Source organism: Aulonocara stuartgranti, assembly GCF_965226115.1.
Source record: "Aulonocara stuartgranti genome assembly, chromosome: 7".
NCBI lineage: Eukaryota > Metazoa > Chordata > Actinopteri > Cichliformes > Cichlidae > Aulonocara > Aulonocara stuartgranti.
Window position 1 is genome coordinate 33,006,633 of NC_138945.1, and position 20,725 is coordinate 33,027,357.

At 37.9% G+C, this 20,725-nt stretch overlaps 3 protein-coding genes across 5 annotated transcripts in view; 2 read left to right on the forward strand and 1 right to left on the reverse strand.

The window, feature by feature from the left end:
- The window catches only part of LOC309709902 (putative flavin-containing monoamine oxidase A), a 68,101-nt gene extending 64,258 nt beyond the window's left edge, over positions 1-3,843 (forward strand). The window contains exon 12 of the mRNA XM_082538875.1: positions 2,246-3,843. Within this exon, the coding sequence (XP_082395001.1) occupies positions 2,246-2,591 (346 nt within the window). The 3' untranslated portion in view covers positions 2,592-3,843. The remainder of the gene's footprint in view (positions 1-2,245) is intronic.
- The window catches only part of LOC309709922 (uncharacterized protein), a 322,961-nt gene that overhangs the window by 281,716 nt on the left and 20,520 nt on the right, over positions 1-20,725 (forward strand). The window lies entirely within an intron of this gene.
- Positions 18,000-20,725, reverse strand: part of lrrtm4l1 (leucine rich repeat transmembrane neuronal 4 like 1) — a 90,042-nt gene continuing 87,316 nt past the window's right edge. The window contains exon 3 of one of the 2 annotated variants that reach the window (XM_082538862.1): positions 18,000-19,791. In XM_082538862.1, the coding sequence (XP_082394988.1) occupies positions 19,726-19,791 (66 nt within the window). In that variant the 3' untranslated portion in view covers positions 18,000-19,725. The remainder of the gene's footprint in view (positions 19,792-20,725) is intronic. The other variant, XR_014277629.1, reaches the window with a different exon arrangement.

Consider the following 20,725-nt stretch of genomic DNA (forward strand, 5'->3'; position numbering starts at 1 on the left):
CACCGACGATGACTAAAATGCAGAATAATTTCCTTGGTTAGTAAAAATGCCTTTACAAAATTTAGCCACATTGAGAACTCTTGCTTGACTTTGTCAACCTGTATTACCAAGAGAGACCTTCATAAATATAAACACAGAGAGTTTGCAACAAGGTACAAACTGGTTACAGTCAAGAACAGGAAGGCAGCCACTGGCACTAGTATTTATTGACGTTTTAACTGCTGATAGAAGTAGAAGGATGAAATTTGATGTGTTGACAGCTACTCTCCGCTGTGCTCAGATAATGACCCAAAGCATAGTACAACCAACAACCAAGTCAAAAACCTGATCTCAATCTGACACAGCATGTTTTCCACATATCAAAGACAAAACTGAAGTCAGAGATGCCCACAAACAAGCAGAAACCAAAGACAGCTACAGTAAAGGCCTGACAGGGAATAACAAGGACGGACATTGGTGATCCCGATGGGTTCTAGACAGTCTTTGACTTTACTGGATTTTCACCCAGTTATTCGAAACAGTCATTGTCCAATTACTTTTGTACCTCTGAAAAAGTAGTAGACATTATATAGCTGTAATTCCCAAACAACTAATGCAATGCTTTTGTTAAACCCCTCTGAAAGCCTGCACTTCAGTCACATTTTGATTCTATGAGCTAAAATCTACTGTAAAGATATGCAGAGGCAAAATTCTGAAAGTTTGATTGCCCCATATATTTCTGATCCTAACTGGTATCAAATGATCAGTGTGCAGTTGTTGATCGTAATTACGACTAAAAATTGTTGTTGCAATTAAGAACCAAGCAGACAGAAATGACTGTAGATGCCCTAATAGTCATTTTGTCACTACCTCTTCTGGTGAAAAACAACAGTGTGTATAAAATGGCCCAACTCCAACTGCTAATTTGAATCAGCCAATGCAGTAAGCACCCTTTAGAGGTAATTATTTACTGAAATAAATTCTCAAGGAGGTGCACAATTCAGTTCAGTGCACAAAAAAATGACAAAAATTACCTCTCGAAAAAATAGAAACAATTGACTCGGCTAAGCACAGATAGACTATCATCCAAAAGCACCAAGCCATGACACCCATCCCAATCTGCATTGCATGTTTAGTTTCTGCAGAATCTCAATTACAGGGTCAGGTCAGGAAACGTTACGTGTTATTATGCTTGTTTAGGAGCTCATGTTTGGTTTTCCAGACCTTCCAGACAGTTCTTCAATACTATCCTACCTCTCGCTTCTATAGCTATTTGATTGGATCTTTGAAAAAAATAGCTAACCTGTATCAACAGCAGAGGGTGGATAGTGGCCTCTTTGCATAATGTAGCTGATGATAAGGGACAGTAATGCATGCACTGTAGGTTTGGGTATCGTCACTGATTTCTAGAATCAGTTCGATTCCGATTCACAAGGTCCCGATTCGATTCGATCCACGATTTCGATTCGATTCAAATTGGGGAAATTTTGCCTCAGACAGTCAGAAATATTATATTTATCAGTACTGACACTTGTGAGACTGCATCAGAGGTGTAAGAATCACAGCAGGTGCCTTTGTGTCAAAGTAACTGAGGATAAAACACAGAAAAACATGACGGAGATTTTCCTGGCCTGGCTTTTTATAGTAGATAGCCTTAAAAATATTCTGTAGTAGAACAAAAACAGAAGAAGACCATCAATCAGCATATGAACATTACCTGATGCTGCTGAAGTGAAGCAGAGCAAAGTTACGGAGGTTTTATTAGAGACACAGCTAAGCATTTTGCAGTTTGTCATAATTTTAAAAAGTTTACATTTCTTCGGTATTGAACAGCAGAAGTGAGGCTTCCTTGTCAGAAGTCATTAAAAAAAAAAAAAAAAAAAAAAAAAACAGCGGCTGACAGCGCTGTACACCAACGGTAGACTAGTGGGTAAAAAGCAAGCGAATAATGCAGAAAATGGAGATTTTAAGATGGGAAACTGTTCTTAAAGTACACAGAGAGGGAGAGAGAGCCCTACAAAGTGTGATTTTATTGTGGGGGAAGGAAAACAGCAAAAGTAGGAGGGAATTCATGACGATGTTTATGGGATGCGAAATGTGAAGCTTAGTTTGGATCTTCTTTTGCTGCTGGTTCAGTGAATTTTGGTTGGAGAGTGATGAAACCTGCAGCTTCAGAATCTAGTGCAAAATAAGACGTACAAGGGCAAGGGAACACTGAACTTTGTGTGTATTCGTATATGAATCACCTAAATTTCTTGATTTACAGGATACATTGGGCAGGAACAGAGACAGCCACCCAGTGGTGTGGATACATGGACGGAGCGGTGCAAGCTGGTCAGAGAGCTGCTCTGGAGGTGCTGGCTGAAGTGTCCCACATGACTCTGACCACAGAGGAGCAGGAAGAATTGCAGCGCATTCAAAATGTCAAGAGTGCTTCTAAGCAAAGACCATCATCCAAACTCATGTACCTGCCTACAAGCAAATCTGTGGTTATAGCAACACTGACAATAGGAGCCGTTCTTCTGCTGGCTCAGCATCAAAATACAGTATTAAAGATCAAAGAGTACTTCACAAATGCCTTTTCACCAATCAAGCACAACCTTCTGCTGTGATAACAAAAAACCCTGTAAACCAAGAGTACATTTAAACAAAAGCAATAAATAAAATAAATAAATTTAAAACAAGATGAAGGATATATTGGCAGCAACCAATGATATCAATTTCAAAAAGTTTTCACAAGATTTTCAAAAAACTTGACCTCAGACCTCTGATCTTGAGGTCAGACCACTGAAATTGGAACTCCATTCAAGGTTTTTAGTAGTTGCACCTGGGGTATCAATTTGAATGGTCTCCTTCTCGAGTTATTGCATTAACAAGCTTCCACAGTGCCCGCCTGCCAGCCGGGCAAGGTGACAGCAAAACCCCATCAGCCTTTTATGGCTGACGGGTAAAAAGCTACAGGTTTTGCTGGAATCTAAATTATTTTCACTAGCAGTGACTACAAAAACAACAACAACCAAATGCCCCCCCTAAAGTCATAAGGTTGTGCTTATGACATTAGGACCAGAATGCAGGACCTTTACATGTACTCTACTTTTGCTTGCAAGATGTAACTAATGAAGTGACTGGTGAATACAGATATATGTGGTAGAGCCTTTGGGAAAAATAGCTAAGAAAACTCAAAAGAAACTATTTATATAAATAGGAGGGGAAAAAAGGTCTGCACTGCAGTTAAAACCAGTTTGTCATGAGAAAATCAAGCCTTTACAGTGTATGCCTTTTGAGGTCTCACACAAAGCCATAACATCTGGATGAAAGGTTTGAAGCTATTCCACAAGCATGTTTTTTGACTCACAAAACCATCAAAAGATGAACGAGCGTAAGATGGATGAACCAGTCACACAATGGACATATCCAAGAGAAGGTGATTTAATCGCTATCACTTGATTGCACAGTCGATTGAAAGGATTTTTGTCACTTCCAATGTCTCCTCTAGAGAGAATCTCAAATGCCCACTAATCACTGTACGGTAGTCTGTGACTCCTTTGGCGCCATGGCTTTCCATTTGTCTTTGTTATCACTAGCTTGCACTGAATCAACTGCTTGTTCTCCCTGGTTTCACTTAAGCCAGCCCAGGCTGAATCAAGGCCAGTGTCCTAACATTTCTGAACATGTTTGATTATTTGTAGCATTTGATTACTGACCCATTTTTTGTTGAGAGTCAAATGAGCTGAAATCAGTGCAATGGTTCTCGTGTAAGTAAGTTCTGAATAAATTCAGTATAAAATGCAAAAAGATGCTTATGTACATTTTTCTATGAGTCGTCTGTAATACGTATAGTGGATTGTACTATTTTAGAACTCCTCATTGCTCTCAGAGGTACCTTATTATGATATATGCCATTGCCAGCTCAAGGCACACATGCAGTAATGTACCATCTGGGAGAATGGCAGCTTGCCTCGTCGGTTGCTATTTTTTAAATCATTAGTTGAAATCCAGGTCTTGATTTTAATGATAAATGCATTCCCATCCCCATTCCCATTGGGATATCATGAGTACTAAGTAGAAAATAGTTGGCCAAACTATTGTGTTGAATGAATATGTGCAACATAAGTGAAACATGAGCCTCAAAAATGGCTCAGATTTTTAAAACAAGCATCAGCATACAGTGTCCATGTTAAAGTTTAACAAGTGTAGAAGCATGGATGCAAAAATCTAGTCATCACTGATAATAATGCCATAGTTCATTAGAAGTATAAATGCTTTGTATTTTTAAAAAATGACTGAAGACTGAAGCCACGATATTGTGGTACATCAACTAAAAACCCAAAACAAATTTCAGCATTTTTTACTATCTCTTGAGATTTTGCACTGTGGAGTGTTTTTTTTTTATCCAATATCAAAGAAAACAACAACAAAATAACATTTCTAGCAAAGTCTCTAAGTAATGTTCCTGTAATTACTGTAGCCTCTAAACACCTGTCAAATCACTTGCCATGGTGTTTGCCTTTGGGCAATAGCACCAACTTTAAAAATTCATACTTTCCAGTGCAGTGTAATCAGGGTGTGTAGCCATAAACAACGCTTTTCACAGGACTAAACCAGAACTCAGCTAGTTTAAATAGATGTCATTATTATTTATTTAGACACGCAGTGGCTTGTGAACAGAAGTGTAACATTAATGCAATCATTCAAAACTGGAAGAAAGGATGCATTCATCACGTGAGCAATTAGTTGATACAATGCCGGCAACTATGTTTATCCTGTCTTTTCTATTGTTGTTATGCAAATATCCTATTAAGAGCCACTGAGTTAATGCTTGCAAGGACTTCCTCGTGGCCTCTACTGCCATTTGTCAGAGAAGACTTTCCGTATTCAACAAACATCATGATTTTTGAGGCCCTTTTAAAACTTGATGAGTCATTTATGCAGCTGCTTTAGCAGCTGTAATTTACTCACTTCAAAGTGAGAGGCCAGTTCGCTTTAGAATGTAATGTATACAAGATGATTTTCTAGCGCCAATTTGTACCCAATACCAACATCCAACTTTGTTTTTGTTTTTTTCTTTGAAGAGAGAAAAAGTCTGGAGGAAAATGATGGGCATATAGCACATCTGACTTTGACATTGATATTTATGTTCCGCCTTAAACCAGCAATAAGAAATATGCTGTGCCAATTGCACATTTCAATCCTCAGAGTCTGACAATGACTCATGGTGAAGGGTTCAAAAAAAGAAAGGATCAAAATATATGCAGCTTGTGCATCAAACTCTGGTGCTCACAATCCAACTCAATTTGGTCAGAGATACATTTATGTTAAAAGCAGCCAAAGGATCATCAATTCACGAGCCTTGAGAAAATAAATAAATAAAAATGGAGACTGGTAAAAGAGCCCTAGCAGGAGTGCTCATTTCTTCAACTTGAATTCTTCAGCAACTTCCATCTGGAGCTACCTGGATATATACTTTTCTTTTTCTCTGACATGTGGTAGCACTATAACTGATGTGTGAAATCTGGTAAGCAGCCTTCAAAACATTGTCATCACATCGGTTTACTTTACTATTTATTTTATACATAACTGTTTACATAAATCATGCAATAGAATCTTACAAGACAGAGTTGTTTAATCGTTATCACTTGATTGCACATATTTGATTGACAGGATTTTTATCAGTCCCACTTTCTCCCCTGATGAGTATCTCCTAACACCCACTGATCACCGAGAGGCAGTCTGGTGCCATCCCTTGCTATTTGTCTTTGCTAGCTTGCAAAAGATCAACCGAGACAGTTGTTCCGAGTTTCACTTAAACCAGTCACAGCTGAAACACAACCAGCAACCTAAAGTTTCTGTCGCATATACAGGCAGATTTGTACTAGGAGTCATAAAAAGACTGCAATAGCAACTGGGTGTATAGACAGCAACCCAGGCAACTAGACCAAAAGAAGTGACCGTGCTGCCAAGCATTCAAGGGGATTCGGAATGAATTGTCATTCATGAATACACGAGGAAATTAGATACTGACAAAGCACAGAAATAAAAACACTCACTGCCTGCGCATTTAGCACCACGGACAGTGACAGCATGGACTAAACAAGAAAGCGCCGTGTTTGTGAGCCATATACAAATTAAGCCGCAGAAGAACAGAAGCACAATAATGCCAACGGGTAAAAATAAGCTTCACTCACCCTTGAAATAGCTGAAGGCGGACAAAGTCTCAGTTAAGCCGTGTGAAGATAGCATCTCTCCACTCATTAGTGCACTTGCGGTAAGTTCTCTCGAAGGCCAGCTGCAGTAACTTGGCCTTCTGTGAATTAAACCATGTTCACTGTGAGACTGAATCATAACTTATTTCTTATGTGGAAGTCGAGGAAAGAGATCTTTGAATGCTGCATTAGGGTGAACAGCGTTTGCTACCATCTGTCCTCATAATGAAATCTACAGATCCCACCCCTGTCTTTAACAAGGGCATAATCTTCAAAATGACTTGATTATAACTGAGGCCATCATCATCGGAGAGTTGACAGAGCTCGACGTAAAGCAGCACGAGAGAGTGAAGGAACACCTGTCGCTAAAGAAAACATTGTTTAGCTTTTAGCTTGAACTGACAGATGTCGCGATTACAAATGGTTGGTTTTCTTTCCCTTTTTTGCTCCAGCCTGGGTCCCAGCTCCTCCTTCATGTGCTACAGAGAATGCCTTTGTATTTGGCACAGACTTTGTGTCACAGGAAAACAATTTTACAAGTCTGTCGTCTCAGTCAGCCGGCTTGAAAACTAAAGCGCCCCATCCACTCACTTCCTGTCACATTAATTTTCACCTGTTGGGGAAATCCCATTAACAAATCCAACGTTCTATCCTTAGGTACATGTAAGTCCCACGCATGAAGATGTATTACTTTCTCCTTTTATTCAATACAATTTAATTTAATTCTCATATAAATATATACAGAAGTAAAAAAAAATTAAAAATGGATGGATACCGTACTGTAGTTGTTCACTCAGAGAAATCACAAAGCAGTCATCGTCGTACTGTTTCAGTTTCAGTTTCCTTCTGTTTTGCAAATATAAACAACAACTTAAGAAGGTACATCAAGTTCAATACCAATTAGCACCTTTTCAGCTACAAGAGAGATTTTGTAATAATTTACAAATGATGAGAAATGTTTCAAAACGATGTAAAATGTAGGTTTCACCACAACTTGATACTTTAAAACTATCGTTAGTAAGGTGATAGCAAGTTAAATTAATATACGCACTTACCACTTTGTTAGGTATTGGACACTTTGCTAGAACCAAGTTGGAGCCCTTTTGTTAATTCTTCTCAGATTAGATTAAGTAATGTGTTGAAAATCGAGATTTTGGACCATATTGACATGATGTAAGGGTACCTATAAATAATATTCTTTACTTTATTATATATGTTGGTGGGTGATTCAGTAGGGAGTGGTCTCAAGCTGCTTTGAGAAATGTGTGAAAATAATGTGAGGCAAAAACATATAACAGCAACATATTCATTTGCATTCATGTGTGGCTTGTGAAAAACAGATTACCACTTATCTAAGTGTGTGAGATAGGGTCCCTACAACCCTAAAGAAAAAGACAGAATGCCAAATTAAATGGTAAAGTAGATAGTTACAGTTTTTGAGGGGATATTTATTTGTTATAGTCATTTGGCTTTTTTTTAACAAGCATTTTAAACTAGTTAAAGCAAAAAAAAAAAAAGAAGAAGAAAAGCACGTTTTGCTGAGAGAAAAAAGAGCATTTCCAGCCCATTTCATTTGTCATTCAAAAAAGCAAAAAGGCATTACGCTATCCATGAAAAAAAAAAAAAAAACATAATGGAAAACTATGAATTGGGCTCCGCAGAGCTCACGCCTTAACATTCTTGAAGCAATCTTTGTTCATCTTGACACTGAACAGAACCAAGAGCAGACAACAGTGAGAGAAGAACGTTGTCTTTTAAGAAACTCAGAGTATTTGTTCTTGAAGACTATTTAGAAAAATTCTAACAATGCTCTTCTCTAACAGAGACGAATAAAGGAAGGCATATAGAACATGGGCTTTCAATGTTTTTAGAGTTGCACAAGCTCTGTTTTGACATATGCTTTATTTCCATGTACGTTTGCTCATGTGTCAGCGAAATATGAAGAAATGATTGGTGTGGTAGCTCAAAGGTTTGCACAGTAGTGTGTTTTTGTCTTGGTTCTTATTTCTAATACTCTTTAGTCTGGTGTGTCAAAGACTGACCGAGGCTGTCTCTTCATAGTATCCACTCAGTCCATTTTTTCATCTCAAATACATGAAATTCTTTTAGCCTAACTCATAAAATAGGAAGTAGGAGCAGCTCCACAATTATGCTCTCTCTCATTCATAGGATTCGATCTTTGGCTGCATTTATGCTTAATATCTTTCCCTCAGGAGATACATCTCATTGATCCCAGTGTGTTTGGGAACATCATTGCTATGTGGAAAATACCCAGCTCTCTTAAACCTGCACACTTTAGCAGATAATCAATTGTATAAATCCCCTGGGTGACATTGCACAGTGGTGGGACATAATATCAGGTATTGAATGTGAGAATTAAAACAAAAATCTCTGTTGGCTTTAAAAATGTGCTAGATGTCACCATTGGATTTTTTTTCTGTTACTGTAATCTTCAGTTGAGTCTTCAAGTGTGAACTTATACAAAGTAGTGATACATCTCCCCCCCTTTTGTATGTTTTTTTGTAATCATTTTACTTCTTTTTTTGTTAAGAATATGTCCTACAAACTGAATTATCATATTGGCCTTTTGTCTTTGTTTAAAACAGTTCTTCAGGTTGCAGTTATTTAAGGTTAAGGGTCATGGATTACCAAAGTGAATAACAGATCTATCTCTGGAGTTTGCTTGTGCTGCTTATGGTGACTAGCTTAATTATTTAAGTACCAGTGGAGGTTCCAGCCAATCTGATCTAAATACTCCAAACCATGGGGTCTATTAGACCCCATTCCTACAATACTGGTCAAAGAATTCATACCATTAATTAATACTTTTATCTTAAATATGATCAATCTCAGCTGTTACAGGTAATTATAGGTCAATCCCTATTCCCATCTTCCTTTTATGTCTAAAATCCTTGAAAACTAGTTCTAAAAAGGCCAAATGATTAGGTGCAGAGGGTTGGTTTATTTGAAGAGTCTCAGTCAGGATTCAGAATTCATCAAAATACAGAAACAACATAAGTGAAGACTATGGATGACATTTGTTTTGATTTTTGTGCTTAGAACATGCTGTATGCATGTTCTAAGCACTACAGCCAAATGAAACTAAGTCCCTACAGCCAAATGGCTGCTCTCGGGGCTCTAAGTACTAGAGGAATATCTTAAAGACATCAAGGCCCTAATGCTTCCCTAAAATTCTTAGAAACATACCAGATACTTACACTGGATAGCTTTACCTTGGCTTCCCATGACACTATGAGAGATATTTAATGCTTTTTTTTTTTTTTTTTTACCATAATATGTGTCTCAGTGTGCTTGATAAACAAATATGTAGGACTGCTTTCTTGCATTTGTGCAATATTTCTATAATTAGAAAAAAATTCTTAATCAGAGTGATACTGAAAAATTCGTTTATGCATTTAATACTTCTAGGCTGGACTACTGTATTTATTACTGTCAGGTTGCTCTAAAAGTTCAACAAATACTTCAACTGATCCCAAATGCTGCAGGGAGAAAGAGACATTTCTCCCATACTGTTCATTGGTTCCCTGTTAAACTGAAAATTTCTGTGATACTTACCTCTTTTCACCCTCTATGTATACAGGATTTTGGATTTTTGTCTCCTCTGCTCTCTTCTTTTGCCCTCAACCCAATTTAATTATGGCAGATGTCTGCCCCACCCCCATGTGGTGCCAGAGGTTCCTTCCTGTTAAAAGGGAGTTTTTCCTAACCACTGTTGCCAAGTGCTTGCTCATAATCATTGTCTCATTATTGGGGTTTTCTTTACATTACTATAGTGTCTTTACCTTACAATATGCCTTGAGATGAATGAACTAAATTTTAAGTAAAGTATCAACTAATAAGTAGTAAGTAAAGAAGGCTGTGAAATTGATTCAATCCATAAAAGTAAAAAGTAGCTGTTCTGGCACCTATTTATAATTTAGTTTTAAATTTTAATTTAATTTAAAATTTTTATTTTTTACAAATTTAACTAAATCCTCATCTTTCATATTAACATGATAATAAAACCAATATTAATATAACAGAATACAAACTTTAAGTTAAATTCTAATGAATTTGCACGCCATGAACATGTATTATTTAGAACACAGGCAGAAACAAACCAATCAAAAGATTTAAAAGTAAAAAAACAAAAACAAAGGTCTGTTCACTCTTCCCTACATTGCCTGCTGAGATACATTGCTTTTTGTGATTTGAACTGAATTCAATAAGACATAACCAGATATTTCATGAGCTATCAAGGCTGATCTCCAAACCCCTAGAATGAATTAGAACATTAAATGTAAGATTTAATTTTCAAATTTAATGAATGTCACTGAGCACCTACCTTTGACAAAAAATTCTCTTCTTATTCTCCTGTCCTTTCTTTCTTACATCTTCTTTCATTTGTGAGTGAAGTTAATTCTTTTTCTTTTTTTGTCTCCCTGGGAAATTAAGCAGTTATACCTTTAGCTAGCAGACATTGTGTGGCAAACTACTAGGGGTGGGGGAAAAATCGATACTGTGTAGTATCGTGATATTTTATTTGCTAATAATGTGTCGATACAGGGACAGCAGAAATCGATATTTTGTTACAAAAAAAGTTTTTGTGGACTGGAAGTCAGAGCATGTCGATCCTTTTTCTGAGCAAGAATCCTGACACTGTCCAAATGTGTTTAACTTTTTTTTGGCAGCAATAAACATGTTTTATTTTAAGTTTAAAACTTTTTTATTTAATGTAAAATTATATTTTGTTTTAATTTACTTTCAAATTCTTCAGTTGCTGAAGGGGCTGCATATTTTTCATAAATTGCATAGTTCAGAATAGCTATAATTGTACCAGATGGTTGCATTCAGTTAAGTTGGACTAGACTGTAATACAAACCGTTCAGTTTGTCAACAATAAAACTGACTGAAATGAGAGAAAGACTGAGTGTGAGACTTTGATGTTAGATAAAATGAATATTGATAAAGTTTACCTTTATGTACAGAATCTGAATATCGCAAAATATTTTCAAAAAATTGCAATAATATCGTATCGTGCGTTAAGTATTGTGATAATATCGTATCGTGGGATGTATGGTGATTCCCACCTCTACAAACACACAGGAACAGTTTTGTGTTCGTAGGGATTGAAATTAAGAAGTAAAAAACAGATACTTTAAAATTCTACTTAAGTATAGCGATTTAGTATTTATACTTTATTACTTCCCAACTCTGCTGCTATTCATTCAAGGGCATTCAAACATCTAGTTTATTCCGCATCAAAATTGAGAAGTTGATCATTGTGATGAACAATCCTCTTATTTATGTGAAAGTGCATAACAGCTAGTTATCTGGGGCATACTAACTGCTAATCAAAGCTTTTTTGCTTAGCTTTCCTTGAGACTGATTACATATGGTTGTTCTAACAATTAACCACTGTGTTGCCCATTATTACTGCAGTCACTTGAGTGTAATATACAGTAGATTGTATATACAGTTTTGTTTGTGGGAGTTAACCGATGTGACTGATTGGGGTACTGACTTACAGTGGGGCAAAAAAGTATTTAGTCAGCCACCGATTGTGCAAGTTCCCTCACCTAAAATGATGACAGAGGTCAGTAATTTGCACCAGAGGTACACTTCAACTGTGAGAGACAGAATGTGAAAAAAAAATCCATGAATTCACATGGTAGGATTTGTAAAGAATTTATTCGTAAATTAGGGTGGAAAATAAGTATTTGGTCACCTCAAACAAGGAAAATCTCTGGCTCTCACAGACCTGTAACGTCTTCTGTAAGAAGCTTTTCTGTCCCCCACTCGTTACCTGTATGAATGGCACCTGTTTGAACTCATCATCTGTATAAAAGACACCTGTCCACAGCCTCAAACAGTCAGACTCCAAACTCCGCCATGGCCAAGACCAAAGAGCTTTCGAAGGACACCAGGAAAAGTATTGTAGACCTGCACCAGACTGGGAAGAGTGAATCTACAATAGGCAAGCAGCTTGGTGTGAAAAAATCAACTGTGGGAGCAATCATCAGAAAATGGAAGACATACAAGACCACTGATAATCTCCCTCGATCTGGGGCTCCACGCAAGATCTCATCCCGTGGGGTCAAAATGATCATGAGAACGGTGAGCAAAGATCCCAGGACCACACAGGGGGACCTGGTGAATGACCTGCAGAGAGCTGGGACCAAAGTAACAAAGGTCACCATCAGTAACACACTACAACGGCAGGGAATCAAATCCCGCAGTGCCAGACGTGTTCCGCTGCTGAAGCCAGTGCATGTCCAGGCCCGTCTGAAGTTTGCCAGAGAGCACATGGATGATACAGCAGAGGATTGGGAGAATGTCATGTGGTCAGATGAAACCAAAGTAGAACTTTTTGGTATAAACTCAACTCGTCGTGTTTGGAGGAAGAAGAATACTGAGTTGCATCCCAAGAACACCATACCTACTGTGAAGCATGGGGGTGGAAACATCATGCTATGGGGCTGTTTTTCTGCCAAGGGGACAGGACGACTGATCCGTGTTAAGGACAGAATGAATGGGGCCATGTATCGTGAGAGTTTGAGCCAAAACCTCCTTCCATCAGTGAGAACTTTGAAGATGAAACGAGGCTGGGTCTTTCAACATGACAATGATCCAAAACACACCGCCCGGGCAACAAAGGAGTGGCTCCGTAAGAAGCATTTGAAAGTCCTGGAGTGGCCTAGCCAGTCTCCAGACCTCAACCCCATAGAAAATCTGTGGCGGGAGTTGAAAGTCCGTGTTGCTCGGCGACAGCCCCAAAACATCACTGCTCTCGAGAAGATCTGCATGGAGGAATGGGCCAAAATACCAGCTACTGTATGTGCAAACCTGGTAAAGACCTATAGTAAACGTTTGACCTCTGTTATTGCCAACAAAGGTTATGTTACAAAGTATTGAGTTGTATTTTTGTTATTGACCAAATACTTATTTTCCACCCTGATTTACGAATAAATTCTTTACAAATCCTACCATGTGGATTCATGGATTTTTTTTTCACATTCTGTCTCTCACAGTTGAAGTGTACCTCTGGTGCAAATTACTGACCTCTGTCATCATTTTAAGTGGGGGAACTTGCACAATCGGTGGCTGACTAAATACTTTTTTGCCCCACTGTATGTATAAATGCTGCTTATCTGCTTTCTGTTCAAGGAACTGGCAGGTCCTTATCCTTGTGCTTCATTCTCATTGCTGGCTTTCATTTTAACTCAGAACTGGCTGAAGGGCTTCTCCTGCTTGTTTTGCAAGCTTTAAATGGACTAGAAGGCCTTGACCTTTTAGGTCAGCCCATATAAGTCTCTTAGTGTTTCCACAGAGAGCTCAGCTTTTGAAGTTGCAAACCCTAGACTTTTGAAGAGCTCTCACTGTATAAAATCAAAAAAAAAAACCCCACCTCATTTTATTCTTAAGCATCTTTGTGCAAGTCATGACTATGAATCTTATCACGGCATTTAGTTCATTTATTGTACAAGATTTTGATTATTGTTTTCATCTTTGATTACTGGTAAACTTGATTTAATTTGGACATAACTACCACAACTATGTGTTCAGTTTCATGGAACAAATAATATGCAAGGTTGTATCCACGTGTTTTTAGGCATATTTGAATTCCAGTCTCATTTGAAATACCCAGCCTCCCTAAAGTAACTTTGTCCTTTTAATTGTGTCAACATTTAAACCCCTTTGCTTTGGAGAAATACTCCAGACATCCATCACTCTGGAGAACATCAATAATGTCATTGAGCATGCGCAGTGTAGCATGAAACTGTCCAGAAACACTACTTAATAAAATGTGTGGCCAATGTGCATGGTAATCTCAAGCACACATGTCCACAGATAAACTAAAAGCACTGCTTTGTTCTGCTGTGCATGCTTAAATTTGCTGTAGCATCGTCCAACATAAATCTCTTAATTCTGTTATTAAGCTGCCTAGCCTGCTAACAAAGTGAACACAAAACAGTTTAGAGGAGGAAAAAGAAACAGGGTACACCTCAGGGGGCGGTTAGTCATATCAGTTGCCATACTCTAACAGGCTCTGTTTGTCTTTCCCTGCTGTTGTCAACACCTTGGTTTTCCCAAAGAAGGGCGTATTATCACTTTAGATGCTGCAAGCTACAGTTAGTTAAAAAAAAAAAAATAAATAAATATATATATATATATATATATATATATATGAAAAAATCAAAAAATTAAATAAATAAGTACATTTTTATGGTGGGTTGATGTCTTTTGTGACCTGGGTATTAATTTCTGCACAAATGCTGAACTCATTTCAGGTGCTGCTTTTGCATTTTTATTGATAATGAGTTTAATATTTATTGTGGCTGACCTAAATTTTCTGTATTGCACTGTCTGGCAGCTCCAACACGAAGGTTTTATTGTGGTTTATTGTGCTCATGCATGAATATTATGGGATACATTGATTTTGCTGGTTATTGTTTCCTCTTGGCTTAGCAGAAGCTCATATGCTGGCAGAATGTAAAGTCTACTGCTGTCTTGCACATACAATTATTGGCTGTACAATTGGCTTTGTTGGGAAAATCCCTGTGTACAGGACGTTGACCTCTTCACATTTTCTCAGCACATTTCATACTCAGGTAAACATTAGAAACATATTTTGTCTCAAATGTGGTCATAAGAGAGCCCGTTTTGATAAATCCATCTAAACTACTGAACTTCTTTTAATCCGTGTATATGTGTAAACTTTGCTCCTCAGTCCAGTTGCATTCATGGGTAACATTTAAGTTCAGGTACTTTATGGTGATCTGCTTCTTGCAAATTCTACATCGCACTTCATCGCTCCAAGACATAGATTGTAGATTTTTATACCCATGAGATGATTATTATCAGCTCCTCCAATCTTAGCTTTCTGCTACATGTTATGTGAATTATTCGGTTTAAAATTATTCATTCCAGCTCATTATGTTTTTCCCTGCAGTGGGTGGAGATGCTTTGTTGAGGCGTGGCTTTTCAATGATGCCCCACAGATGCACATACCATATAATGTGTTGATGTATAAAATAGCCCACATTAACTTCACATTGTATGAGACATGGCTAATTGAGATGCATCATTTTCTTGACATTTGTTAATTTTGGAATTGCTGTAAAGAGGTATTCCTTTATGTTACTGTAAAGGTACTGTAGGGCCCCAAAAGTTAACGAAGCTAAGAAAATGCTCCAGAGGTGTATTTCAATATGTACTCAGTTATGTCTTTTAAAGGATCAGTCATACATGGTCATGGTATATATGGTGTTCCCCCCCCAGAAAAAAGAAGAAAAAAGAAAGGAGATGGAAGCATGTGAAAATATCAGACCAGCAGTTGGCAATGACTGAAGATGATCTCAACGAGAACCCTGCAGTCCCCCAGCAAGGAGCAGATGGCTTAAGCAGATGATCTGCTGATCGCCACTCCTGGTGTGTTGTGAAAGCAGTGATGTGACTGGTGCTTACGTAAAGATTTGCCATTCGTTCACTGATGGAGTTCGATATTTTAGCTTCTAACTCACTTCTCTCAGGCAGTCGCTGACTAATAGCTCCAGCAGTCGTAATTAAAGTGAGAGCCACCTGGTGAGCTGTGCTCCAAGTTGGAGATTATATGAGGTTATGAGTGATTAGAAGTCATTCCTAGAGAAGCAGACACAGTGCTATTTTAACATTAAAAAAAAATACAAATCCTACTGTCTGAATGAAACTTCAGATTACAGTGTCACATCAAATTAACATGCCTTACATAAAAAAAGAATGATTCGGTTGTGAGTCAGGTTGAGGCTAGGCAAATTTATTAGTGGCATATTTGTTTGAAGTGACGACCAAGAGCAGGGAAGGGAAAAATAATGTTTTCTTGCATCTCTTTTCCAATTGGAAGCATTCCAATGGATGAAAACACTATAGATCAAGGCCCAACAGGGTCTCTCATAATTTTTGACTCCTTTCTTCTTCAAATTTGCCTTTACATACATTCTCAGTTTTGTTCTTTCATTTGTCATATAATCTGACATCTCTGCTATCATAAATTCTTAGAGTAATGTCATATTTTTAAATTCTCCAAATGATCCATTGTCCTACTTGCAGTGTATGTGACTGCAGCTGCTTCAAAGGTTTTTCAGATACTTTAAGCTATTCTTTCATATCCTGAGATGACAGCGATGATGTCTGAATGTTACATTGTTTACGATGTCACGGGATTGGCTTGATGAATCTTGCATCAGTGTATTTTCCTCATAGTTTAACATCTTCTTCCTGGGGCTTTTCTGTGCAAGTGTTATAGACTGCCAACTGTTTGGACTCGGGTCAACAGGGAGCCCAAATCACATGAATTATGCATGGTGTCTGCTCTCAGGCATACAGCCCTGTCTGTGCTGCCACTGCACATGCAGCACCGGAGACGGAGACTGAGTTACAGAGATCATAGAGAACAGTGGCGAATAAAACCGATAGACAGGGGGGAAAAAAGAGAAGGCGACAGAGAAATATAGAAAATATGACCAAACACAGAAATGTATAATACGCAATAGAGAAGAACAGGCCATTCAAAGTAGTGCTTCTCTAAAATTAAATAATGCTAGTCTAGCGTTTCTAAAAATACAAATGGCAGAGACGTTAAATTGCAACCCTTTTTTTGATTGTGGTAAATGTTTACTATTGGTGCCTGATAAATGCTATTTAAATGTTTTCAGACATCATTGTGGAAGTCTATAATTGCAAACAAAGCCCACCGTTGCAGAGTCTCAGATTTTGCATTTGTATTTTCTATAACTGCAAATTGAATATCTTTTTTTTTGTGCTCCTGAATTTCACAACACATTTGCTGGAAGAGTTCCTCTATCGTGCCATTTTCTTTTTTGGACTAGATCATTCTATTAATTAATTAAGCACACAACTGGGGTATTGATCGATACAAATATTAACTGTTGGATGCAGGCCGACCCCCATCTCTCTGCGTGTTTCCTGTCTGTCTCTACTGTGCGCTGTCAATAAATAGCTGATTAATGAACCACTCACACTTCCATTCACTCCCATTGGAAATTTCACAACTTTGACACATGACCAGCTGACTTCATCAGCTCCGTGAAGCTACTGCACTCGAATGGAACAGCCCAGAAATGAAACCTACATTATTGAAGTATATGGTGTTAATCTTTTTTTTTACCCATTTCAAACATAACTTATTTGCAACAAGTTTTATAATCTGTATAGCTAGATAGTATCAGGAATAAATCTCCTTTGATAAATTTGAGTCCACTGATGCTTTGAGGCAGATGGAGGGGAAGAAAGGATTAAGAGTGAGACTGTTATGCATAGGATTGGCCTTGTATGTCATAATAATATAAAGAAACTAAAAACGACTCAAGTATGGGCACCCAGAAAGGAGGAAGAAAGTGTGAGCAAGGGGGAGTTGCAGGGGGATAAAGGTAGAGAAGAGTATAAAGACTGCCCGACAGATTGGCCATCTGGACCTCTGAGCTGACAGCCTGACATGTTCCAAGCGCAGCAAATGTGGAGCAAATTCACTAAGCAGGGCCCCCTCTTGAGATACGCAGCACATTACACAGGAAGCATAATTAGAGGCATGGTGAGGCCTGCAGCATCACCTTGAACAGAATGGTCAAACAGAGATCAATGTTCTGCTCTCTAAATTAATGAGGCTAATGTTGGTGTGACAGCATCGACACTCGGGATCTGTGGGGAATCAGACAGATTTCACCATTTGTGAATGGCGACATGAAACAAGTACAAGCTTATTAAATTCCAGTGCATGCCAAAGAAAATGCCTCAAACACATAGCTAGAACCCAAGAAAAATGATTAATGAATATTTTAATTGGACCAATTCATATTGCTCACCAATAAAGTCATTATTTTCTTTATAAAACATACTGTCGAAAGTGAATAAAGAATACAGCTGCTTACTAAATATCAACAAATTCAAGGGAGGAGGGACAGAAATTTACAATAGAAAATTATCATTTTCCGCCGTAGAAAGGTTATGTCGAGAGGTCCAAAACAAACAATCCAAAACTCGGTGTGTCAAACTCAAAACGAATGAAACACAAGCACACGCAGGAACTACACACAGCAACATCTGCACTCTCCTTTGAGGAGAGAGGTGGGCTGATTATCTTAAGGAAAGTGAAGCATGTATTAAACAAAAGTCATACAATGTAAAGCAGTGCTCAGAGTCATCTTCCTTATGAAGACTGTAATTGTAAGATTTTTTTTTTTTTCCACAAAGACATACACATTATACACATGAGAAAACCCGATTCAGTAATGGAGCACTGCTGTACGTCAGGGGTGTTGAGGCTAGCTTAAGATTTTTTTGGGGGGAGGGGGGGTTATTTCATTTAAAAGAACCATTCCTGGATCTGTTATGGCTCTTATTTGGGAGAGCCAAAAGCCAAGAAGTATCCATTTGGCTCTTTGGTATTTGTCATTGAAAACTGCAGAAACACATATATATATTTATATATATAAAGTACAACGTTAACGACATTATAATTTCAGAAAATCACATTTTATCCTTGATAGGACTTTTTTTTTCTTTTATCCCCTCATTTGCGTTTGATTGCCCTTGCTGTCCTCCAAATCGTACAAGACAGTCAAAGTTTGATTGCAGTTTATGACAACTTAAAAAAATAATTTCAAAAAAGCAAATAAGCAAACATCTTCACCAAATGTTATTGGCTGGGGGATAGTTTGCCTTCTTCAGGCAATTTTCCACAAGCTCCAAATGGAGATTCCAGCTGCTTACTTAATTTCCACCAGACGTCAGACTTCCTCTTTACTGGCAGGTGCTTAAAAACTCAGTGACTCGTTCCATAAATTTTCTGCTCCAGTGAGGCACATTTACATCATAGCCTTTGAATAGTCTTTCTTAAAAAAAAAAAAAAAAAAAAAAGTAAAAAAAGTGAAAAATGACAGAACGATGCTTCATATGGAAACAAAATATGCAAGCCCACTTTAAATTATACACAGATTAGTTAACAGATTAGTTAACTAATTAGTTAACAGATCACCATTACTTGTTCAGTGCATTTTCATTGACGACTCATTGCTCGGTTTACACTTTTTAAAGCATCTTGAATTTGTACAGTGCCTCGTTGTCCTCATGGAGACAATAAGCTGTTAATATCTATACAATAAGCTTGGTTGTTGTTCATAATCATCCAGTTAGTTTTCATGAGTTTTCATCAAAAGGTCTACTGTGCAACATACAGTAAGATTGTATGTTCACAATCATCAGTGTCAGTATCTGTGTAGTGATGAAGCGATGTGATGGAACGGAGCAAAGCCAATGACCAAAGACCACAGGCCAAAAAAAGACATTAGAAAATTTTAAGAAAAAAAAAAAAGACAGTAGTGTCTCCTTGTGTTGGTCCGTGGTTGCCTTTGTTAGCATGGAATGCCATTGTAAGTGTGTCCTTAAATGTGAACTATGGGAGTAGGATCCTGGTGGGTTCTCTGCATGTCTCTCTCCTTGCGTCTCTGTGGTTTGCTGCATCATCCGAAAGCAGTCCGTTTGAGGGTTAATGGATGGTAGGCAAATCTCCCAACCAGGCACCGGGTAGGGGGCGTGGACATGTATACTCATTCTGCAAGAACAGAAAAAAAAATACAATGAAGACCATTTAACAGTTGGCCTGCACCAGTTACAGAGGTGGTGGTTACAATGTAAAGTTAATTACAGTGCCCAGTGATTTGATAACAGTACAATGGGGCTGTGACAGTGCCAGCAAAGCAAATTAGGGTAAGCAATTAAGCAGATGATGAAATCCCATAAGCTTAGATAACTTGGAAGGCTGAGGTGGAGTGACTTCCCAAATGTCTCACAAAGATTAAAAGGCAGCTCAGCACACAAGTATTCTTTTTGAAAATGTTAATTAAAGCTGAAATTAAAATATTAAATTTTTCACTTTAGTCGGTAACTGTTTACTACTCTTTGATGATTAACATACAACTGGATTAATTATTATAACAATTTTAATGAATTATTATGGTTATTGAAAGAGGAGCATTTTCCCCCGTTATTTTCCAGACTCTTGTTTTTAGAACAACGTGTTCCTGAAAAAAAAATATAGAGTAACTTTTGCATTATACATATCCATCCATCCCTCATCTGTGTGTTTGGACTGTGGGAGGAAGTAGCTGGAGAGAAGATGTAAATGCCACACGGAAAGACCCCAGACATGATTAAAACGCAGGACTATCTTATTGTGGGGCAACAGTGCTAACCACTACACCACCATGCTCTGAGTATCTTGATGCATGCTCAATCATCCAGGTAAGAAAATCACAAAAGGTTAATTCCTGATCCTCTGGACATAGTGTTTTCAGTGGGAGAAATGTTTTATGGACGAACCTTATTATAAGGTTCATCGACGAACATTGCCATTGTTCGTTAGTCGTGCTAGTTTTAGTCATTATGTAAATGTACTGTTTATAAGGCTGGAGAAACTTGCAGTCAGCTGAGAGTGAAGACGTCACTTGGATGAGTGGCGAAGCGTTTCGTCCACTGAAAAAGTCCAG